The sequence below is a fragment of the Bombus impatiens genome, unplaced genomic scaffold (assembly GCF_000188095.3).
Source record: "Bombus impatiens unplaced genomic scaffold, BIMP_2.2 scf_0263, whole genome shotgun sequence".
NCBI classification, from domain to species: domain Eukaryota; kingdom Metazoa; phylum Arthropoda; class Insecta; order Hymenoptera; family Apidae; genus Bombus; species Bombus impatiens.
The window spans coordinates 1,230,985-1,255,966 of record NT_176682.1 but is presented as its reverse complement, the minus strand read 5'-3'; the positions used below and the strand labels follow the sequence as shown (position 1 = coordinate 1,255,966).

Below are 24,982 nucleotides of genomic sequence, written 5' to 3'. Positions count from 1 at the left end.
TGGTTCCGCTTACGCCCCCCCCCCAATGTCCTCCTCTCCTCGACCCCTCTTGCTGTCTCTCCCTTTACCCCGATGATCGAAGGTTCCACGTCCTCGTCCTCGTCATCGTCCTCGTCCTCGTTCTCGTTCTCGTTCTCCTCGTCGTCGTCATCGTCCTCGCCATCCTCCTCATCGTCGTCGAACAGCCATAGCTGGGGGGTCCTCGATCAACCTGATGCGGGCCAACACCGATTAAACATCTCTGCTTCGTCGAATCTCCGTTAACGGGTATCCCTTCTCTGTGTCCTCGTGAAGAGGTAGGGTCCCCCATGGTGCTACTCTCTTTTGTCCAGAGTCCTACCGTGGTTCTTCTCTATTTTTACCCTCATTGTCTCCTCCGTGTGCGCTCGATGAAAATAACGCACGCCGATGTCCGGATGGAGGCGACGCGGATCTTGTCGATAGCCTCCAACATTTTGCTCACTTTCTATATCTTCCTGGCTGTCTCTGCCTTGCCTTTTTTCGTTGTTTGTCAGGTCCATCGTTCAACCCTCTATGCGCTATTGAACTGTATAATATTACTAGTAGACTGAGGATGTCTAATTCATGTTCTTGTAATAACGAATTTGATAATAAAATTAGATTTCGCAAGTTACAATTTAATTATTCCATTTGGCAATGAAAAATGTACAATTTTGAAAAAAAGAGTTCTATCATCGAGAACTTATAACTTGCTATTATCATTGGCTATGCACGAGGGATCTGTTAAATTTTTCAGTTTCATCTACTTTCTCTTCTTGTTTCCTATTTGTAGTTTCTATGTAGTTTTTCTGCTTTCTTTCTAAAAGAAATTTATTTTTCCGTCTGCTTCAGGTTTTCGTTGTTTTATTTTCATGTTCTAGTACGAAGGACTACGAGGCGCGAAGTCGAAGGCTATCCGTAAAATACGCTTCATTTGCGTTTAAAGGTTTGCTTTGAAGATTGAAAAAGTCGTTTACTACCGTAATTGACTTTTTACTTACGATTTGCATTTCAAGTTGGTCGATCTTTTCAATCAAGATCAATCTTTTCATTCCTCTGACAACAAAACTATTTAAATTGCCGCCACTTTCTAAATTTTTCAATTCTTTCCACTTTGTTGCAAAATTGTTTTATTTTATTTTTGAGCCGTATTAACCTCCATTTCTATCGTTTTTAACTGACCTAGAAATTAAAAAGAAAAATTGTTCAGTTTTGCGATTAAAGATATGTAGGAATAAATAGAGAAAGAGAAATTGTACGAGGTCGAAAGATCATTAATGTTAACTATTTATTAAAGAGGGACGAGGCATTTCATCGCGAAATTAATCGACTACAGCGGCTAACTTTTATTATTAGTTAGATAAAATCAAGAGATCGTTGTTGTTCAATTGAATAAACTGCGTGTTTATTAGACACGTGTCTATTAAAATACAACAGCTGAATAAATCGAATCGTATAGATGTAAATTAATTATGATTGTATTTTGATTAACATTACGATACAGTTCGAATAACAATGTGAGAATGAAAATTCCGCAACGAGATTCCCTTAATAAATTTGGTTATAATATCCGTTCATTTCCGGCTGTAACGGTATACACTGTGAAACCTTATTTAAACAATCAAAATAGATCTGCTCATAAAAATGACATCGCTATTCGCAAAGAATTTCCATTATATCCAAAAACTGACGTTGTTTCCGCACTTTCTCAAGCGTTACAAGTGTCACGTAACACTATTATTATTTTTACTTCACACTTTCCCTTGCTAGGTACTTATCATGGTGCACATATTTTCATGGGATTAATATCCTTTATAACATTTGGAATCGAAGACTCCATTTTTAAATTTCTAACCTCATATTTTTTAATAGATATAAGAGTTTTTAATTTTCTAAAGTACTATTTACTATATTCTAAACTTATCCATAAAAACTCATATTTTTGGGACCTGAAAAATACAGTCGTATAGTAAGTGAAAAGAGTCGCAGCTACTAGCTAGTAGATGGTAATATACAAATTAGATACTTTTTTTGGTTATGTTTATCGGTGGGGCGGTGCGCGGTCATCCGGTACGGGTTTTCGGATGCACGATGAACTAACAATAAGAAGGTAACGCGGGAGGATCGGAGGGCCAGATGTTGTGCAAGGATTCAGCATCCTCGAGCCCATTCATGGCTCCCGTAGCAGAGCACCTTACTCGAACCGAACAACGTCGACCTTCTGCACCACAGAAATTCGATACTGCTCGGAACCTCGGCCAGTGTGTAATATCTTGCTCATATATATTCTATCTTGTTCCAATTTCCAAATCTATCGGACAGTCGGAAACGGACGAAGTTCTCCGCGTATGTGATGCATTATTGATATCTTTAATCAAGATTTCTCTGCGATTTGGTTATTCACATGTTACATATGGTGATCAACTCGAATTATTAAGGTTAAAAACGAAAGCATGTATCGACAGTTTGATTTTCTTCTATCTGGAATATGAACGTTAAGAGTGATATTTATATATATTGAAGGAGTGTGGAAGATTTCTTCCTTGTTGATGCGGTGCTCGTTTTATTATCTGATCTTCTGTCAAAAGCTTCCATGTCATTTAACAGGTCGTCGTATGTCTCTTCCACTGCGTCACAAATTTCTGAACTCCTGTTTGGAACAGGTAAGATAACGATCTTTGATTTTAATCAGGTTGTCGTCGTTTGTGCTTACGTGTAATTAGCATGGTAGTGACAAAGTTTACACTCTTCACTCGCTGCAAGTGCTGCTTTGTCTAGTCCATGTTCTTTGAAGACTTTTAACTGATTGTGCCATTTTCTTTCACATTTGAAAGATTCTTGATCTTCTTTCTTCACCAACTTTTTATCTGCAAATTTTCATTACATTTGTATTTTAGAGATTACATTTCGACAATTATAGTTAAATATGTATGGAAAATTGAAATGGTTCAACAGCCATACTTAATCTTTCATATTTTTATCATTCTTCGCTATCATTTATATTTTACCAACTAATTTGTCAAAAGGATAAAACACAATGTGTACCTGACAATTTTTACAATTGTACCTGATATTATTCGGTAAGGTTCAAACGGCCTCGTTTCTGTCATAAACTTCCAAAAATTCTTCACTTTGATTTGCTGACTATGACTTATCTTTTTATCAAATGTCAATTCTATACAAATCTTCGTGTTTTGTGTCATATTTAAATATTCCGCCGATTTTTCTCACATGTAAATACGTCACTTCCTTTTAAGAAATATTACTAGCATCATTGTAGACATGTGAATGGGATATCTAGTAACATTTAATGTTACCATTGCAGCTAAGTCGATAATATAAACTTGTAACCAAAAATACCAAATTTCCAAGCTCGTGTATTTTTTAAATCCACATATATTATATTATATTAAACATTTTAGTAATAATTTATCAATAATACAAAAATGAAAGATCGTACTGCCAATAACTAATATTACCATACTATGGTAAAACAGAACAAGAGCGGCAGCTTTTAAAAAAATGTAGTTTCGACATTTCGCAAGTAAAAGCGCGTCCTCAAAAAATATCATTCGTTCGAAGGTTCAATCGGCGAAAAATTGATAATTAGATACTTGGATGAAATATGATCGAGCGTGTGGGTGCAGTTTCGCGTGGGTTGAAAATTGAGAGAAAAGGAAAAATAAATTAACCGTGCGAGCGCGATGATGTCATTGCCCCGACAGGTTATGAGCAGTGCGCGCCGAGGATGTCAAGATGGCTGCCACGTACATCTGATCGGAGGTGTGTGCGCTCGGGAAATTTGACGCCGAACTGTGATAAAAGGGGCTGTCTTTTTCGAGTTGCTGACATGGTGACAGTGCGAAGTTAGTCGGTCTGTATCCATGAGCACCACTTTGTACACCCTCGATGATAGTTTTTGTCGTCGCGGCCGCCGGCGGCTCGCATTGAACCATGTTCAGCAAAAAACTTCATGTAGACGTCAAAAAGTCAACACTGAAGATTCAGGATGTTAAAAAGGATAGCGCGACTCGGTTCAAGCATCTTAAAATTGTACTAGGTGAGCCTACGTTTCATTACCCTAACCGTTCTTTCTTATTGCTGTATGAATCAGCTAACGTTAATTCGTTGTGAAAATTAATCATGAACGAGGAGTTGCCAGTTAATGAATACGACGATAGTTAAAGGAGAGGGGCGGCAATTTTGTTAGTATTTGCCGCCTACACACCAGTACCGAGATGGTTTTAATGCTGTCGTAGAACTTCTGGAATTTTTCCTCCCGAAAATAATGTCAAATAATTTTTCATTATTCTCCTTCTTATTTTGTACAGCTTTTGGTACCAACTGTTGTATCTTTGCTCTTTTTTTAATAACGTGATTTGTTCTTTTTAATTTTGTATGCTATAAAAGTAAAAATTATATGAATAATTTTGAATAAATGTATTGATTATTGTATATTTTAAAATGATATCAGAGAAGGTTTATATAATTTCATGTTTTAAAATATATTAATAAATCGTTGAAGATTACTGAATCTTATTCTATAGTATTTTTTAAAAAGAAAATAATTTAGCTTGTATGTAGTTGTAATGTGATGGTGTAGTGTTAAGTAGTAGTATCTAATCACCAAACCGCATGACCACAGTAACCAACCTATCGTGGCCTCCAATTTTAGCTAATGTTACATTATTATTATACATAGATAATATTATATGCTTAAATGTATAATCATCAACCAATAAAAACTTCTGTAGGTTGTTTATGAGTTAGGATGTTATTGAGAATACATAAATGATAATTGGAAGAAGAATTATACAAGTTGACATCAAGAACAGTGTTATTATTTTTTTATTTCTTATACACATAATTCCCTATTTTTTAAAATGTAATTTTGCATTTATTCTGTGCTAGAAATAAATATTTACTCCAACTTGCAGAAAATATAAATGCTTTCTATTATACTTTTATGTAATTTGCATAATTTAATTTTTTTTATTAAATAAAATAGAACTATATAACATTTTATAATTTTACAATTGTACTTATATCGAGAAGAATGATATTGACAGTGGTGATATGAGAACATAGAAGGAAAAAGGTTCTACTATATAAGTGTAAGTGTACAAGACCAGTGGTGATGTAATAGAGGTTTACAGCTCTCCCTACAAACTATAAACCAAACCTCTTGTGAAAGAAAAGTAGCTGAAATTTCTAATCTTTAGCTACAATAATTAAGGATAATTGTCTTCTAGCATTTCTAAATTTATTGTTGTAAATTTTATAATTAATATCGTAAAAAAAATTTTTAAGGAAACTTTTTTTTCACTTTTTAATAATGATTTTTTTAGTAAACTAAAAAATTATGTAATAATAATTAATATATACTTTACTATATATTAATTATTACTATTATTATTTTATAGAAAATGTGGATACTGATGAAGCAAAGGGGTTTTTTGAAGGCAACTTCAGTCATGTCTATTTTATTCTATATGATTGTTTTGTATCAGCTGAAACAAATCTGCGACAACGAGGTAAAAATATTTGCTGTTCCATGTATACTATATTTCATATTTTAACAATATACATCATAACTGCCTTGCATTGTAACGTAGATGTGACTGCAATTTCTGTCGACCAAATCATATAGTTTTATTTATAGAACTATAACTGTATTAAAAATATTAACTTATAATTATATGTAATATCTGCAAAATGCTAATATTATCATTATTTTACTATTTGCTTGTTTTTCTATTTTGCTGCCAGAACTTTCCTTCCACATTGGTGAGTAATAGACAGATGACAGAGTGTATATTCCTTGCATGTTGCAGTCTGCGTTCCATTAATCTGACCATTACATCTAATCTTACACAAGTATAATATCATTGTAATTGGCATATACACAAGAGCTCTATAGAACTAATGCTTTTTTCTTTTTCTTTTTTTTTTCATCCATGAAATATTAAGCAAATGTTGGCTGACTGAATATTGTACATTTAATAAATATTTCGTTTATAGTGCATAAAGCACATAGAGAGGAATTGGAACAGGTGTTGCAACTCTTGGAAAAAGTCTTAACACTTCTTCCTGAGCTGCTTAATAGAAGATGGCAATGTCATAGTCTAGCAAGGATTTTACAAAAGCTTTTACATCCTGGTAATAGTTGGAAACTTAGAAGAGAAGCTATAAGGTAAACATATACTTAGTGATGTTGTTATGTAAGAAGTTTTGTGCTTTTATATAATGTGTATTAAATTGTTTTTAGATACTTTATTTTGTGGTACCAAGCACTTGGTGAAAATGCTCCTGATCACATTCACCAAATGTTTGCAAGCTTGATACCAGGGTTTCCACCGCAACAACCATCTCCTTATAAGTCTGAACGTAAGATAGATGGAAAGAAAGATAAACTTGTCAAAGTTATTGGTTGTGATGATAAAGATAAGAAGGAATTTTATGATACACAATTGTCACAAAGTACTTTTCATGATAATGGTTCAAACCAGTGCCCTGTCACTCAAGTTGACAATGGACCTATTTTACCCCCACAAAGTGGGGAAAAGCCTCTTGATAATGAGACTGTTCGATTTTTAGAAGCATTACTTGAATTTATGGTTACTCAGGTATATTTACATATTTTGAAATAATGCAATTTGATATTACCAAAAAATGTACTAAGAAAACTAGTATTTATTTCCTTTACAGGTTGTAAAGATAGAATGGAGAGATAAATCTTCAAGACAGCACAAGACTTTTCAATTTTTATTAGAACGTTTTAAAACTACGTATCTTCGTCATATTTGCCCTGAGTTTGATGAGAATTTTTCGTTGTACAAACCGAATTTGGAGTTGCCTACGATGCGAAAACCAACGAATCAGAGTCAGGATAATTATGTATTGTGCAAAGTTGCTTTGATTAAGTGGATCGCTAGTTTTACCCATATCGCTAGAAAAGATGCTCGTGTCGCACATCTTTCGCATAGGTATTTTGTTACAAATAGTTTAGTATTTTTGATGAACATTACAATGATTTTACATAAATTATGGCTAAAAAATTTCTATTTTAGCACAACTCCAAATGAAGAAAATACGGAACCAGAGCTTCGTCGAGTTTCCGTTACACAAAATAGTGCTGACTCAACTTTATTATCTCCCGAATCAACTGTGTCTCAACAAGAGAATCAAAATCAGGAAGATAGTAGTGTTTCAGCAGTCACTCTTGTTAGGGATGTTCTATATGGAAACAGGGATAACGTGAATTTCGTACATGAGCTATACAGACAAGCATTTTTGTTAGACTTTAACCATGCTGGTGCTATAAGAAAAGCTATAGCGGTTTATAAAGATTGGATTCAAATGAATGTAAAGTTTTAATTTATAATTCTTTAACACTATAATAATATGACCAGTGATACTTACTTATTTTTACATTTTTAATTAGGAATTACCACCATTCATGTTGGAACCATTGGATAGTCATAAGGAAAGGGATTTCGAAGAAAATCCGAGAAAAGATCTAAATGATATCGATAAAAGTCCTTCGGAAAGTTATCGTCAAACAAGATTGAGAAATGATTCTTACCTCGGTGCTATACACAGAGAAAATTTATTTATAAGAGCGGGGCTACAAAATGTTTTGCAAGTGTTCATTACACAAGCTTCCAACGTCTTCTTCTTAGAGAATTCTGGACCGAATGCATCTTTATCATTACTGGAAGAACAGACCGATAGTTGCAAAAGAGTTTTGAACGTATATCGATATGTTGTAATGAATTCTCGATTAGAACCGGGTACTTGGGAACAGTTGCTTAGGTAAATACCTTCAAAATCATATTTTCCTTTTTAAGTAACAACATTTTATTTCGCAAATTTGTAATATTAATTTTATTGTATACATATTTGCTAGAGTATTACTACAAATAACATCACTTGTTTTAAATGAAAAATCTTCTCGGCGCAAGATTCAAGAAAGCATTGGCGGTAAACTTGCCCCTGCCATATTTCAGACTTTAATCGTTACATGGATTAAAGCTAATTTAAATGTTGTTATTTCTACACAATTATGGGATCAGTTCCTGGAAGTGTTGACTTCTTTAACACAGTGGGAAGAGCTAATTCGAGAATGGGCGGTAAGTTAAGTTAAAAGTCGTGTTCTGCATACATATTATAAGAAATTTAACATTTATATTATTTAATATTTTATTATTACTTTATAGAAAACATTGGATACTTTAACAAGGGTGCTTGCCAGGCATGTGTATAATTTGGATTTAAATGATTTACCATTAGATAGATTGAGTGAACAAAAAACTAAAAAGCGTCGTGGTGTTGGAAGCCGGGCTGCTTCAACCGGAAGTGTTCAACCACCACGCAAAGGAAGTGTCGATCAAGATAATAATACCGTATCTAAAGAAAATGTTTCAGGTAAGAAGTTTTTATATGATTTCTTATCTCTAACGTTTAATTTATCATTTCGAAAGAAATTAGATATTTATTGTTAACAGACCACCCGATGCGAGACTTACGGAAGGTACGACCACTTCCTCGTAGTGCAAGCGATAACACGATATACAATGGAAAAGCACGTACAAAACTTCATAGAAATCGCACACATACTGTACACAGTGGTATTCCTGGTAAGTGTGGCCTGCCAAATATCGTGTCTCAAGGTTCTTCCTCTTCAATTTTAGTTGGATAATCTTTCTCATTTGGTAGTGCCATCTATGTTGCTGATAATACGTGCAATTTATTTATAACTTTGTCTCTTACTTTTTTGCTTTGTCGCTGACACTTAGTTAAAAATAACTTCTCTGGCGTCGACCAGACACTTGTCTCTCTTCATACATCTCTTTTTATTCTTTTAATACGCCTCTCATTCGCAATATCCTTTTTATTCGTGCTTTCTCCTAATTTTAGACGATAAAGCTCTATTTAAATTGATCCGGTATAAACAATTCTCTTAGTGGTTGTGGCTTATTTGTGTATTAAGTGTAAACAAATTTCCACACGCGCAGTACTCCCCCTATCGATAGAGCAAGATATGGCACGACTATTGTCAAACGGTACTACTTCGTCGTCGACAACTGGTCGGAAAATGTTACCGAACAGGCGTGCTAAATCTTTGGATAGCATTGTAATAGTCGATAGCGAACCACCATCACCACGTTGTCCTTCTCCAACACCGAGCAGCGGAGTCGACAGTAACAAAGACAGTCCGATACAGATAGAAAACATTGACGGCAGTAGTATCGGTAAGTATATCGTTTGCTGCTGTTTAACATTTGCATCAAGATATGAGAACATCATTTTTAATTGCATAACAACGTGTGATCATTCTTATGATTTAAAATTATTTCTTATGTTTGTTTTTCTTTATTTATCGCATAGAAAATCATAAATATAAAACTAACAATGGAATATTTGATTACTTTGATAATGATAATAATAATAATGCATTATTCCATCCAACATGCTTTGCTTACCTTTTTGTAAATTAACGAAACTATGTATACGAGAAATAGCTTCTTTTTATAAGACAGAATTTGATACACTTCTGAAATAAATCTAGCAGTATATTGCATATTTCCATACGTTCCTAATACGTTTCTGTTTAGTTACTAATAAATTTTGAGTTTCGTTTCAATCGATGAGAAAACTTCTCAAAAGTATTTTAACTTTATTAAGAGTTTGTTTCATGTAATTCTGTGATCACGAATAATTAGTAATTATGGTAATTTTGTGATTGTATCATCAATTTGCAGATACGAATGATGCATCAGAAAGGAGATCTGTTATGGCAGGTGGTGGAGTTCGCGGATGGTTACCCGATGTTGCGGTCGTATTATGGCGTCGTATGCTATCAGCATTAGGGGATGTAAATAATATTCAAGATCCTACCCTTCATGGACAAGTTATGGATTACCTTGTTCAGCTTACACAAACACTTCTGAAAGTATGATGTTTCCTATTTTGTCATAATAATAATATGTCTTACATTGCATTATTACACGTTTTATATTGTTATTAACATTTCGTATATCGTTTAGATTCGCTTGAATCAAGGTGTGTCTGGTGACAACCAAGCGACTCCTCCAGCTCCAGAACTTATACCTCCACTTACAGTCATTGCTCCATGGTGTTTCAAGGTCAATATTAATTTGTTATTTTGATATTATTTTTACATTACTATTATTAATGTAATTATTTTCTAGGCAATACAACTTCCTAGTCAATATGAAGTTGGCAAATTAGCAGCATACCGTTTGATCTGTCTTCTAACAGTTCAACCACAAGATATTAATTTGCCAAAACAGCATTTAACTCTTTTTTATCGTGCGGTCCATAGCGGTATCGTTAGTAATGATAACAAAGTGTTACATGTATTGGTCAAGTATACTGGTCCTAGGTTGTTCAGTTTGAATCTTCCTGGATCTAGTCTTTTAATCTTGGATTATATTCATGCTGCTAATGTAATATTGAGCAATCAGGATATTCAGGTATTACAAAGATTTTACGGTAATTTATTAATAGCATTATTAAATTGTATATTATAAACTAAATTGTAAATTATAGGCACCAAGAACTGAGGCCGTTTCGATTATCGGATCGTTACTATCTTTACCAGCTACTACAGTTAAATTACCTGTATTGCAACCTACTGCGAACGATATCGTAACCATGACATGTCCAGATGCAAAGGTATCAAATGTAACAGTTATTTCTTTGGCATTAATTTATCGTAAATACCTTAATAAAAATTGTTTTATTCTAGGAACATATAATTATGATACTTTTGAGAAGTTGTAGACGCGAACCAACTGGCATTGCAAGATGCATAGCTGTTTCCAGCATTGCTATGTTTGTATACAGGGAATTGTGCTACAAAAATCAACATCCACGAATCCCAGAAGCTGTTACGGTTCTTCTCTTAGCACTTAAAGTAAGTTTGTCGAATTCATTGTGGGTAAACGGTTTTAAATCAAAAATAATTCCTGTGTTAATTTTCTTTGACATGTAAGATAGTCTGCATGCTATACAATATATGTAACTATCTTATAGCTATTTAATATTTTTCTATTTGGGTTATAGTTTTTAGTTAAGTAGTAAACACAGTGTAATGTATTGTTAAACGTAGTAGATATGTAATAATAGTAGTGAGAAATTCAGTGTCTCTTTCACTAAGTCTGATTGACAGCGGATGCAGGGAGCAGAACATCGCAGAGCTGGTATCTGTTATCCACTAATGGATCAGGTAGTTTTTCTTAGATCAACTAACTTTTTGGACTCCTCATTACGTGTTGTTACAGTATTTACCTGTTGACTGATGTCTCCGTGTCTGTTTAAGGGTGTCATCGCCATTGCATGGTGTATTGCACGGTTGTGTGTGTAAAATGTCCAGTGATATTTCGATGTTTTTAATCTTATTATATCTTACATATTACAGTGGTTCATAGATGTGGGTTAAATATTTTGCTTTCTTCTTTCCCCGAAATTTGTCAACTCATGGAAAGATAATACTTAGAATCTTTAAGAAAAAAGATCAGATTTTTATAATAAATTAAATCAACTTGGGGGAAGGGAATTCTAACATCAAAGAACGACAACTATCCTATTTTATATGTTACCGATTAACTGTTCTATGCTATCCCTATAAAACTAATTAGAATGAAATCATAGATAAAAATTAAAATATAATATAAATACGATATTTTAGTTAACAATTTTTCTTTCTTATCTTATAGGCTACTCATGCTACTGTTGCCCAAGTGGCATGCGACTCTCTTTTGTTGTTATGTGATAAAGCAGATATTCTACTAGAGCTATATCCAAATGTGCCATGTAAAATAATTCAAGTAAGTTTTGCCATCAAATTAAAATTTACTAGATGTTGAAGTTTAATTGGTATATATATAATTATTTTACTCGTATACTTCAGATTTTATCGGAAACACTTGGATATATGAGCACTCGAGAAAGACGCGGTCCTTTGACGATATCAATGTTATTCTGTTTGGGCGAATGGGCTATGCACCTTGGTCCTTCCGTTCTATTACGCGTTTTTCAAGGAAAACCTCTGTTAATGACTTTATTTACGGTTAGTAACATCTTCAACAATTTTTTTTAAACATAAATTGAAATATTCATAATAATCATATAACATCAAAACATACTAAAAATATTGCAGGTTTTGGATAACATAGTACAAGATACAATCGATAAAGATGTATCACAAACAAATAAAAGTCATGAGGATGAAGATGATGATTTTGATCCTGATATTACTTTAGATAACTTAGCTGACGATATTTGCGCAAAATCACCCCGTCGAGGCAATACTCAGTCCGTTCAGTTAGCAGCAAAGATGGTAGGATATCATTGAAATATTTTTTCTTACAGACTTAAATTTAAATTTCAATATTTCTTCTTAGGTAATGATGCATTTAATAAATCATTTGGGACATTTTCCAATGGGTATTGGAGCTGCACGTTTATCTTCGTTAGTTGTCGAATTAGATGATGTACCAGGAATCGATGGGGATGAGCTATCTTCTGCAATTTTTCATGCGCCAAATATACAACTGTTGATGTTGTCAAATTCTGTAATAATGTCACTTGTTGAACTGGCAGCATTAGATGCACCCGGCGGAGGTGTTACAGCTGGATTAACAACAGCACCATCATTAGTCAGGGTATTATTGCGAGATTTAGCAGGGAAAGCATCCTGGGATAGTTCTATTTTATACAGTCAACCGTTTGTTGAAGACGATGTGCCGATTGCATTTACAAAACATGGTAATAAAATTATTCGTTAATACTTCAATTTTATTATATATTAAATATCTTCAGTTATAATGTTCATTAACATTTTTAGTTGAATGGAAAGCAAAAGTACATGGAGACGATTTGAGCAGTGTTATAACATCTCAAACATGTACACCTCGACATACGATAAGACATCGTGAGCCACATATATTGCCTACATTTGCAAATGCCGCGAGTGATATGGACAATTTAGATGATGTAATACTTTAGTACTTTAAAACATTAATCTATATCATTAATAATCATTTTATATTAACTTTATATTTTTATTTTTAGCTCTTACAATACATAGGACATACAAGTCCGGAAGTATTAACTAATCCAGAAATTGCACTTAATGCGCCTGCTAATCCACCACAAGGTCAATATCTTGAGAGTGAAACCATTGCCACAATTCTCAACCAGAGAAACGCTGAGCAAGAGCATATCAATAATTGGAGTCAGCACATTAGGTATGCTATATTAAAAGATATAATATTAAATTTATTCATATCATTGGAATATCTTTTCCAGCATGTGTGCGTCAGCAATAAGTCCACCATCGTGTCGTCCACCTCCAGCACCGTTTCATCACTGCCGTCTTTTATTTTCGCACTTGGGTTTATCCGGTTGGGAACAACGTAGAAAATTGCATTTATTATCTAAAAACGAAAAACTTTTACGCGAATTACGAAATCTCGATAGTCAACGATCTAGAGAAACGCATAAAATAGCCGTAATATATGTCAGCCAGGGACAAGAAGACAAAAACTCCATATTAAGTAATGTCACTGCTAGCAAAGAATATGAAAGCTTTATTGCTAGATTGGCTTGGGAAGTCGAACTTGAATCACATACAGGCTTTCTTGGAGGCCTTGTACCTGGAAAAGCATCTGGTGTTACAGCACCTTATTTTGCAACATCTTTCACTGAAATCCTTTTTCATGTAGCAACAAGAATGCCTTCTGATAGTCCCGAAAGTTTGTTGCAAAAAGTAAGTGTTAGTTATTCACGAAAAAAGTATATTAAGATGAGAAACTTAAAGTAAAATTATTTCAGACACGGCATCTCGGTAACGATGAGATTCACATAGTTTGGTCAGAACATTGGAGAGATTATCGTCGGGATATTATACCAACTGAATTTTGTGATGTTTTAATAGTAATTTATCCGTTACATAATAAATTATATAGAATCCAAATTTCTCGAAAACCAGAAATTCCGTTTTTTGGACCCCTGTTTGATGAGTGTATCGTTGAAGATAAAGTTTTACCTGGGTTAGTGAGGACAACAGCATTGGCGGCAAGTAGGGCAAAACGATCGACACTTACATTATATCAACATTAGTAAGTATGCCATTTTGATTATTTATGTTTAATAATTGTACTTCTTGATTAATACGAAATACTTTAGTTATGAAGAGAGAGCGAGGTCTATCGACACTGTTATGAGGAATCACAAGGAAGCTACTACATTTGAAGAATTTACAGCCAATGTATATTCACCCGTACAGCCGCCAAGTCCGTTTAGTGGGACTTCTTCAGTATCTGGTTAGTTTGTATATGTTAGTAAGAAAAGGACAAAATCTTTTTTAACTTTTTATCATTTTCTTCTTTGATTTCGAAATAGTTGCAATTAAATTCTGTACATAGTTCTTGTTTTATAGCAATTATGAAATGGATTATTTTTATTCGTTTCCCATAGAAGCTGTGAGTGACTCATAGAAATTAAACTATTTTTAATAGATTTTGCACGAGTTTAGGTATCAGTTATTATTATTATTTTTATCGATATCATACTGTCAGGATCTACAACAAGCGTGCAATCCACAGCATCGTCAAACCTCGCAGCAGCGCTTATAGATTCACATCAGGGCCGATCGGGACTGCGAAGTTCTTCGGCAGCGAGCAGTGATAACCGCGCGAATAGAGGTGACTAATTCAGTCCACTAACCCCCACCCACCTTGTAACACCACCCAACAAGGTAGTATTATAATTTATTTATTTTTTTCTTTGCTGTTTTTCCAATGTTTTTTCGTCTCTATAAAGTGTATCCTGTTTATTTCTCTCTTTTGATAGATTACCTGGTAGTGAATTTATATGTTATAATATGTTGATAATTATGCAAACCTATACACCATTTTTAAGTTTCATCCAATGGACTCCAATCTATCTTTACTTACATAAAAAAATAATAGTAAATTTATATAGACACTTTTCTGATTTATGATGACATTACACATTTTGCTAACATTTACAAAAAAGTATATATATATATATATGCAAACATCTGTGTATTGATATATATATATGTAATACCTTCTTTCCTCTAAAAAAAAAAAAGAAACAAGGCTGAAGATAAATATATTCCAACTATTATTTATTTAATATTCACATGTCTCTTAACTATATTTTTGTTTAACAGTCTTACACAATCTATTCAGAGGTAAAATCTCCTTTTTACATGCATATTAGACATAGCTCAAGACATACTTTGAAACATTCATGTCATATTACATGTGTCATTTTATTAATGGTGCTTTATAGATTGAAAATATTGTACAATACTATGCATATACTTTTCTAAATAAATAATACATAGTAGACTTTTTTCTTAAATTTTTTTGTATTATAGTTGTTAATATCAATGAATACAAATTTATAAAAGCATCTATAACTTGAAATAGTTTTAAGATAATATATGTATGTATAGTATTGCACATTGCAAGTAGTTGTCCGCAACTCATATAGTTGTGCCTATTTGTAAATGTAGGCAGTCATGTCTCTATCACAACCTAAAAGTTAAATGTAAAATATGTCACTTCATAAAAATGATGCAAACAATTCAACACTTAAATTTTCTAACTTCATTTTATAAAATTTTGTTTACATACAAATAAAAATAAAAGTAGAATTTTTTTACATAATTCTATATGCATAATTAGCATAGACTAATTTTTAATTATATATTACTTTTTTTTTAGCAAATTGCACGTAAATTTTTGCCATTAATACATATGCATACATGACAAAGACTGTCATTGCAATTATTATAATACATGTATTTATTTCCTACATGATCTCTAATTGAAAGTGCACAACTTCAATCAAAACAATTTTTTAAATTTTATTTCCAGTTTCTGATGGAAGCAGGGTATGGTTTAGTAATGATACTCCAGAAAGCACAGCACTTCATGGAATATCTCCCAGACCCGTAAAAAAGATGTCGTTCAAAACTGGACCGAAACAGAGAGCAAACACTCAACCCACGCCTCCAGATAGTCCAAGATATAAATAAGAAGTTTTGTACTAATACCATAAAGAAAAAAACATTTTTTGCACAAATGGTTGTTTGGGCATATCCTAGATATTATTATCTAAAAGAATTCTTTAAGATGCTATATGTTACAATAACATAAAATAACTAGCCCACAATTTCTGTGCATTGAAAGGTAGTAGATGCATAAGCGATGTAATGGTAGATTCAATGATCCAGCATCTTTAAAATGAAGAAAGAACAATTTTTAAACAGTGGGCGTCAAACATCCGATTAGTCTTAGCGTTTTCTGTTTTCCGTCCTTAGGTTTAATTTTTATATTAAATGTACAGATCGTTGTTTATTTGTTGCAACGTGAATATTAATTTATTGGAACGTAAATATATGAGAAGATTTAACGGATCATAGGTAATACAATAGTAACTAAATATTTGTTATATACACTAGAGTCACATGACAGCTATTTTCATTGTACAGTACTTTCTTAAGATCAGTTTATCCTTGTACTTGAATAGGTAAGCTTAAATAATTAATATCGATTAAAGCTTCTATCTTAATTTATTTCAAAGATAACGAGCTCCTCGATGTTATATATATACATACATGCCTTCATAAAAAGAATTATTTTATTTCTTGTAATGTAATGAGGTGATAAAAGGACGAACATGATTACCATAATCACAGGACGCGTCTATATGAGTGTTGAAATAAGAATCAAATGTTATTTTTTAACAACAAAGTTTTACTAATCAATGTCATGTCTCTTAGGTACTGTAATAAGTTATAACTTCATTTGTTTGATGTTGGTCCGATCTCGGCTTGCATTGTCGAAGGACAATAATTTAATGGAGTCTTTTAAAAAATCTGTTCATACGTTACATTCCATACAAACAATCGTTTCTATATGCTATTCATTGTCCATAATTTGAGTGAAATTTTCAATATGTCTCCATGGATGGTTAAAGCATTCCACATACGTTCTGTGTAATAAAATTTGACAGCCAGAGCTCTTCTTGTAACACATCAAACACACAAGAGAATTGTTTAAGATGAATGAAACGTAGAATGAAGATTCACATGAAGAATAGTTTTTGTTGTCATACCATAGGTACACATACTTGGTGCTTTACAATACGTAAAATAGAAGTATTTTAAATACTGTGTCAAAACGTGTTATTTCTGAGTAACAATAATAAAACTGAAAGAGTATTTGAAAAGATAAAACAGAAGAGAATTGAAATGAAATGAAATTGAGAAAAGTATTGGAAGTATACAAAGCAAAAACAGAATGTGAATTTGTTTGCTTCAGAAAGAATTCATCTTGTACACAGTGATAATAATCAAAGTATTAATACCATTCTTCGCAATTGAATATATAAACGGAATTTTAGGAGAGAAATTATATTATATTGTGGTGAATATATTCAATGTGGTATTCAGGTGTTGAGATTGTAATAAATATACATTTCGAGTTTTTTGACCATTTTGAGGATTATCAGAAGAATCGCATTCGAATGTGTAGGTATTTAGCAACGAAGTTGTAGGTAAATAATAATTACCGATACGCAGACCATGGCCAAAGCAGCATTATTTTTTCACTAATTTATAACGAAGTAGATTGAGAGAAGAAAAGCAGTGTGTATATGTATTGTACATAAATTGTTAAGTACGTGAATGACGTTGGAGTCATTGAACGGGAAAATTATTCTCTGCGAAACATTGTATCGCTATATTATTGAACGAAAAAGAATGAAAAATATTGGTCTATATATATGTGCGTATTATACATATATATATATATACATACAAAGAAGAGGGAAAAAATGAACTTATTACAGTCTTGCGTAAGAATGCTTTTACAAATCGTATTTAAACATTGTACTTAATTAACTATCTTTATTAGTATCATTATAACAATCGCTCGCTATTATTTATGTTATAAATATACAAATTGCTGTTAACATTATTACCACAGCACCAAACTATTTTTCTTACTGGATAATTACGCTTGTAACATCTTCGGAATTAAATTTAACAATGATAAGCTGTGAGAAAAATTGAAAAGAGTCATTGAAACATTTCCATGAGAGATAACAATGCAAATGGTTGTTCTGTTAGTAACATTGAGAGCTTGAATTTATATTACTAAAAACAAGTTATTTTGATCTTTCCAATTTGTTTGTTACTTTTTCTTTTTACAAATTGACATGATTAAATCTAAGTCTATGTGTATAAAAAAAGAAAAAAAAAATACTAAAAAACATTTAAAGATATTTAATTGTTTACGCAAGATAATCTGCATTATACCAATTTTACCGCATCTCTTTACTTGTATGAGAGTGTCTTACACTTTATTTTTCAACTATTTAAAAATGGAGGATATGTACAAAAGGTACGAGTTTATAATTCGTCACTTCTATATCGATGTAAAACAGAGTTAATATATATATCTATATATATATACATACAATTATTATTTTATACAACATTGAGAGGAATACTATATGTTACCCTCTGATTCAAACTTTTTGCCAAAAAATAGAATCGCGTAGATACTTTCTTGTTCATGTGAATTAAACAGCGAAGGAAAAAAAAAAGATTGCAATTGTTTCGAATCATTAGTCTAACGGGGACATCGTTGAGGTATTTATGGCAACTAGAATTTTGTAGCGCCATTTTGCGGCTCCTCGAGTAACGGATAGAATTTCTGAAATTTTTCATAAAATTACAATGCTGTACAATCCTGTATTATGAAATTGCAATTCTGTAAGAACGTTTATAGAATTTGTAGCAATATAGGACAGGTAGTAATTGAGTAGAGAAAAAATGAAATTATGTATTTGCATTCATATGAACACGTTAGGCAATCTTTTTTTTTCTCGTAGAAACGTCATTCGGAATTGACTTAATGCGTTATTCCCCTGTAACTGAAATTCATTATCCAAAGATTTCTCTGACATCGTACTGATTGTACACATTTCTGCGATGGAATGTACATTTTATTGCACAATAAAATTATGATGATTGATTTCAAGGAATTCCATATAATTTCGTGAAAAAAGTTTGATAATTATTTATAAAACAGATTATTTCAAGATTTCAATGATTTTGAGGTATAGTGTCAATCAAGTCTAATTTGATCTCTTATGTAAACCAAACATAACTCTAATTTATCCCAAATCTTCGAAATACGAAATATAACATTACAAATATTTTATAGGTTCATATATAAAAAATACAATTTTTTAATATATGAAATGTATATATATTATAGGTAATATAGTATATACACAAAATTACTGACGATTTTAATCTTAAAAATGTATCTCAACATTTATTTAGGTGAATGGTTTTATAAGTAATTATCAAAAATTGGACAATTTAATTTTTAGTGATATCAAATTTGAAATTAAGAAAGAATTTAAATTTTGTAACTACGCTCTTTTTAGTTCCAAATGCTTGACAATAGAGGGCAATTAGTGAATCATTTCGTAAAATGGCTGCCATCAGGTGTAGGATTTATTTATAAAGTGAAAAATTATTGAAGTCGTTCATTTTTAAGTAATCAAAAATTATCTTTGTGCTTTCCAATAAAGTCCTATGAATAATCTTCGACATGCATAAATATTAGTTAAGTATTTTTATATCGGCGAAATTTTTCGAATGTAGTCGTAACCGCTATTGTGTGACGAGACTTAAACTAAGTGCGGAAGTATAAAAAAAGCGTATGTGAAGCTGTCAAAGGTACTTATGTCAATTTGTCCATAATTATAACCGTTGATGAATGTCTGAGAGTGATATTTACGACTCGGCGGACGAATATACAAGCCTAATGGACGGTCACGTCGCGGAATCTCGCACGGACGATTTGGGCTTGGTCACTGGTCGAAAAAGGCGTTCTCGCATTAGTAACGAAGAGGTATTTTATTCTATTATGTGATACTTATACAGGTTGAGTTATCTACGTAGATAACTTAAAAGAACTCAAAAAATATATATTGTATAACATGTATGAATTATAGGTTGAAAATGGTGTTCCTGAAGTCCATGTTCAGACACCAGGTATATCGAATAATGCAAGTTCAGGTAGGAGAGGTACATCAGGCAATAGTGGCCAGGGTAGATCTAGAAATTATAGAGATGAAGAGGAAGAGGAATTAAAGTATGGAGCAGCACATGTCATTAAATTATTTGTGCCTGTATCCCTTTGTATGTTAGTTGTAGTTGCCACAATTAGTTCTATAAACTTCTATACAACCAAAGGAATGTACTTGTAAGTATACTTTGAAGTCTTTTGTATATCGTTTGTATAAGATGATAGTTGTGTTCTATGATTGTATTATTGTTTTTAGAGTATACACTCCGTTTCATGAAGACAGTGCTGACACAAGTACCAAGGCTTGGCAAGCAGTTGCTAACTCTTTGATACTCATGAGTGTCATTGTATTTATGACTGTGATACTTATTGTCCTATACAAATACAAATTTTACAAAGTAATCCATGGATGGTTGATAATAAGTTCCTTATTGTTGTTATCTATGTTTTCCATGTTATATTGCGAGTGAGTATTGTCATTTTACTAATTACTTTTTGTGGTTTCAACATTTAAAAAAAAATATCTTTTGTAGGCAAGTATTAAAAGCATACAACATTCCAATGGATTTGTTTACATTAGGCTTAGTTTTATGGAATTTTGGAGTAGTTGGAATGATATGTATACATTGGCAAGGTCCCTTGCAATTACAACAAGCATATCTTATTTTTATCTCTGCTCTAATGGCGCTTGTTTTTATCAAATATTTGCCAGAATGGACAGCATGGGTTGTACTAGGTGTTATCAGCATTTGGGGTAAGATAGATTTGTTATTAAAAAGTACAAACGCATTGCAGATGAAATACATGTAAGTTTTTATAATTTTCCATCCAGATTTAATTGCTGTGTTAACACCAAAAGGACCTTTAAGAATACTTGTTGAGACCGCACAAGAGCGAAATGAGTCTATTTTTCCTGCATTGATTTATTCTTCTACAATTATGTACACAGCCACAATGACTTACGCTGGTTATGTACAAACCGCAACGATGACTACCAGCGACAATGCTACTGGTGACAGCACAACATATACAATGCGTGATCAAGCAGATAATCAAAACAATCCTGCATCGGGAGATGCTGAAGAGAGTGGGTTTACTCCTGAATGGATAGATACACATGGTAGCAAATAAACTACTAGTGTACTACCTATTCAGTTATTGTAACTTGATGTAATATTTTATTATCAGGTGATCGAGGAGCGAGGCGAGCGCAAGAAGTACGTGAAAACACTTTATCTCTAACAGAAAGATCAAGGCAACAAGATAATCGCGTTGCGCGTGAATCACAAGGGCAGCAAATTGCAGTTACCGAAGAAGAACGAGGTGTGAAATTAGGTCTTGGTGATTTTATATTCTACAGCGTTTTAGTTGGGAAAGCTTCCAGTTATGGCGATTGGAACACCACGTTGGCTTGTTTCGTTGCTATTCTTATTGTACGTGTTTTGTAATTTACATTTTATATTAAAATAGCAAAGTTTTATTGCGAATATTTTTCTTTCCAGGGTCTTTGCTTGACGCTATTGTTACTGGCTATATTCAAGAAGGCATTGCCCGCATTACCAATCTCTGTTACGTTTGGTTTAACATTTTATTTCGCCACAAGGGTAATTGTTGCGCCGTTTGCGGATAATTTAGCGAGCGAGCAAGTGTTCATTTAACTGTAGGTATGATAAGCATAATATTTATAATTTATTACAAAAGGATAGTGCCTATTCATATATTGATCGTTTAGCTTTTGTATTTCGTTTAAATTCGTCGTTCGTAATTTGTCATTTATAAACTTATACCACGGATATATTAATCGTCTCATAACATGGTACAAATCAAGATGAAAATGTACATTATAAGAAACTGGATGAACCAGTATTTTTTAATAATAAGTATTCGTTGAACAATCACATCGGATAGAAATCTAGTGTCTCAAAAAAATGCTCAAGATATAAATTTACATTTGTAAAACGAATAACAAAAATAATAAATGATTGTATTTATCTGACATCCATTGCACGTTAAATGTAAAACACATTTAAAGCCCTTAACGGTTTTTCATGTTTTTTATTACAATTTGTAGATTATTTTTCTATTTTATGGGTTATAAGGTTATTAATTAGAAATAATCGAGCTATGACAAATTTATTGTGTGTCTTTACATTTAGAGAACATAGATCGCATAGATCGAGTATAAAAAAGCGGTTGATGATGGTTTTTTTTTCTCCATGCTTTTTCTCGGAAACTGTATGAAACATGAGGTATAATGTTTGTCTAAATAATTTGCTAAATGTACAGACCTCGCGGCTATAAATTACTAGTACCACTAGCCGTCTAGGACAATTCCTCGGGGTTTGAAGTCCGTTTATACACAGCCATGGAATACGTATCGCTCATCAGTCACGTACTTGATTATCCACTTCAATGACAATACGTATTGCTATAAGTTTCATTCGATACTAAACAACATGGGTTTAGGTATAAGCTTCATAACATTCTTTTTACTTATTAGAGAATTCAAGGCAAAATGATCTGGCCATGTAATGGAGAGATGCGATTTTTTTTATTATTATAATAATAGAGAATTCTTGGGCTTGAAAAGCGTATATATTTTCTTTCTTTCCTTTTATCGAGAAGCAGTTTTATAAATATAGCGGATAAACATTTTGCCGAGAATAATCGATAATATCAAAGTTAGCATTTACTAACAATTCTCTCATTGCCATAAGCATTGCATAACGATTTCAAGTCAACTTTAACATCGCTGTTCCTTTTTCTTTTTTCTTTACAAACTTTGCCGCAAAACGCAGTGTATACATATACAATATATATTATATATAAATTCCCGAAACCGGAAGAACTTCAACAGCGATATGATATCATTTGCACTTCGTAAAATTATAATTCAATAAGTTTATAACTACGTATTAAGAGGAAGTTCGATATTTTTTTCTTCTTTTTTCTTTTTTGCTTCGTTTAAGATCCAGTCAATTTTCAGTCCTGACGATGTGTAAAAGACGCTGTTCGACGAAAAAATAAACGCGTTCATTTATGAAATCTAATTATTATCACGAGTATAGACGCGCGATTATGGTCACCGTGGTTGTGCGCACAACAAATTATTCTTTATATCGTGCGTATCTTGTAACAATACTGGTACTAACTATACATTTTACTAGTGATAGACGCGATTTTAGATTCAATGAAATCAACAATTTCGTTTAAGAAACAAGAAAGGTACACTTGGAAAATTGCAAAAATTTTAACGGGAGAAAAACATTAGGAAAATATTCGTAACCCGTAACAAGTAATCGAATCGTGTAATTTCATCGATCTTAACTTTAATGTATGCTTTTCTTGTCGAGAATAGCTAAAATCTCGTATCGAGAATAGCTTCGAGACACGTCAGATCTTTTTGTTTCCCGTTAAATAGAAATTTCACAATCTTTTCTTTCTTTTACTAATGCTAAGAATAAAACAAATATTAAATATGCGATATATATATATCAGTCTTATAAACAATAAACTTTTGGAAACGTATTTTGGCAAATACATAATAATCATTGCAAAAAGTGGTAACTATACTTTGCTAATATTTTTCCCACTTTAGCTTTTCTCCAGCTCGTCAATATAAAAAATACATAACGAATTATAAATATCTATTATGCGTTCACTTGAATTTGTTCATTCTTCTATTTCTGGAGAATCGTGTGTGGTCTTTTTTTTTTTAATTGTTTAACTTGTTCCGTATTTGCTGCTTTCGAACGTTCCACGTCTGAAGAACGAACTAAATTCCAGCAACGATTGCTTATCTATGTTGCTTAAGTTGCCGTTGTACTTGTAGAGAGGTTCACAGTGCGGTAATTCTGAGCAGACTTGAATCAACCGTCGTAAATATTCCTCTAGTCGTTTTCTACGTTGCCGTGCCACAACTTCATACCTTGGAAAAACTTGTCGAGGTGGGAAGCGTATTGCCGCTACCTGTATATAATTGAAGTATATAAAACTATCAAAAAATTGATAAAAGTTCCTTCTCATATTTCTAATATTTTTAGTCTTTTGCAAACGGCTATAATACAAATAATAAGAATGTAAAAGGACTATAATTAAATTCGTGAGAAATAAGATTTTTGGATATTAAAATTAATTGTGTAGCGGCACTCGACAGCAAACTATGACCGGACGACGATAGAGCAGTGGTTAGTGCCGTTGGTTACGAACGTTCGGGACCCCGGTTCAAATCCCGGCAACCGTAGTCCGATTTTTCTTCCATGATTCTTAACTGAGAAGGCAACCCGGGACGGAAGACACAAAATCATCCTATACGGGACCTAGCCATCTCTGCCTATACAGCAACACCACCTGTCATGACTACTCATATCACACCTCAATTGTAATAGTTTTGATGACCATAGGTATTATATTTGTGGCGGCACTCAAAAGCAACTATCACAGGACGACGGCAGCGCAATGGTTAGCGCCTTTGCTTACGAACATTCGGGACACCCGGGTTTTTAAATCCCGGCGCCCGTAGTGCGATTTTTCTTTGTACGATGTTTGTAAATGAGAAGAAAAAGCAGCAGTACCTCCCAGCGCAATCTACACCAGCAGTAGCACTGTCACCCACAACTATCATACCTCAAATTGGTGATCCCGACGTGATCGACAGCGAGAAGGGGTGATCATGATAGCGCTACCGAGACTTCATCACTGCGAATCTAAAACTGCGGAAACTGGATCTACCGCTACGACGTACTCGAAACGGCCTTTCCGTCTTCAGCGAACCTCGACGCCTCACCTCTGATCGACGCAAGCAG

General features: G+C 33.0%; 3 protein-coding genes and 1 long non-coding RNA gene across 20 annotated transcripts in view; 2 read left to right on the top strand and 2 right to left on the bottom strand.

The window, feature by feature from the left end:
* Positions 1-2,988, bottom strand: part of LOC112212670 — a 5,197-nt gene extending 2,209 nt beyond the window's left edge. The window contains exons 1-3 of the long non-coding RNA XR_002946496.2: positions 2,714-2,988; positions 2,027-2,650; positions 1,002-1,182 (exon numbers count right to left, since the gene is read on the bottom strand). This is a non-coding gene — a long non-coding RNA (uncharacterized LOC112212670). The remainder of the gene's footprint in view (positions 1-1,001; positions 1,183-2,026; positions 2,651-2,713) is intronic.
* A 737-nt stretch (positions 2,989-3,725) lies between these two features.
* Positions 3,726-19,119, top strand: LOC100741016 (ral GTPase-activating protein subunit alpha-1). 10 transcript variants are annotated; one of them, XR_004461555.1, is made up of 29 exons: positions 3,726-4,060; positions 5,424-5,534; positions 5,770-5,787; positions 6,022-6,193; positions 6,269-6,626; positions 6,709-6,986; positions 7,071-7,365; positions 7,445-7,815; positions 7,910-8,132; positions 8,220-8,427; positions 8,508-8,639; positions 9,018-9,254; positions 9,765-9,955; positions 10,050-10,148; positions 10,215-10,499; positions 10,576-10,701; positions 10,775-10,942; positions 11,745-11,855; positions 11,939-12,097; positions 12,188-12,367; positions 12,432-12,795; positions 12,875-13,023; positions 13,102-13,277; positions 13,339-13,798; positions 13,864-14,150; positions 14,218-14,354; positions 14,610-14,788; positions 15,230-15,250; positions 15,942-15,979. XR_004461555.1 is itself a non-coding variant. In XM_033320251.1 (29 exons), the coding sequence occupies exons 1-29, from the start codon at positions 3,955-3,957 to the stop codon at positions 16,100-16,102; spliced, it is 5,682 nt and encodes a 1,893-aa protein (XP_033176142.1). In that variant the 5' UTR covers positions 3,726-3,954; the 3' UTR covers positions 16,103-19,119. The 10 variants fall into 10 exon arrangements, 9 of the variants coding, with proteins under 9 accessions (XP_033176142.1, XP_024222747.1, XP_033176140.1 ...); XM_033320251.1 differs by having other exon boundaries at positions 14,637-14,735; positions 15,942-19,119; XM_024366979.2 differs by having other exon boundaries at positions 14,610-14,735; positions 15,942-19,119.
* A 424-nt stretch (positions 19,120-19,543) lies between these two features.
* The window catches only part of LOC100747205 (presenilin-1), a 12,820-nt gene continuing 7,381 nt past the window's right edge, over positions 19,544-24,982 (top strand). For 2 of the 7 annotated variants that reach the window (XM_012384525.3, XM_012384526.3), the window contains exons 1-7: positions 19,866-20,000; positions 20,104-20,354; positions 20,434-20,643; positions 20,711-20,931; positions 21,010-21,297; positions 21,366-21,610; positions 21,680-21,837. In XM_012384525.3, the coding sequence (XP_012239948.1) occupies positions 19,866-20,000; positions 20,104-20,354; positions 20,434-20,643; positions 20,711-20,931; positions 21,010-21,297; positions 21,366-21,610; positions 21,680-21,835 (1,506 nt within the window). In that variant the 3' untranslated portion in view covers positions 21,836-21,837. Of the gene's footprint in view, positions 20,001-20,103; positions 20,355-20,433; positions 20,644-20,710; positions 20,932-21,009; positions 21,298-21,365; positions 21,611-21,679; positions 22,174-24,320; positions 24,919-24,982 lie in introns of those variants that run through there. The other 5 variants (XM_012384523.3, XM_012384524.3, XM_033320248.1 and 2 more) reach the window with 4 other exon arrangements.
* The window catches only part of LOC100747090 (kinesin-like protein Klp98A), a 16,868-nt gene continuing 14,996 nt past the window's right edge, over positions 23,111-24,982 (bottom strand). For both annotated transcript variants that reach the window (XM_003488758.4, XM_033320246.1), the window contains one exon: positions 23,111-24,146. In XM_003488758.4, coding sequence (XP_003488806.1) covers positions 23,901-24,146 — 246 coding nt within the window. In that variant the 3' untranslated portion in view covers positions 23,111-23,900. The remainder of the gene's footprint in view (positions 24,147-24,982) is intronic.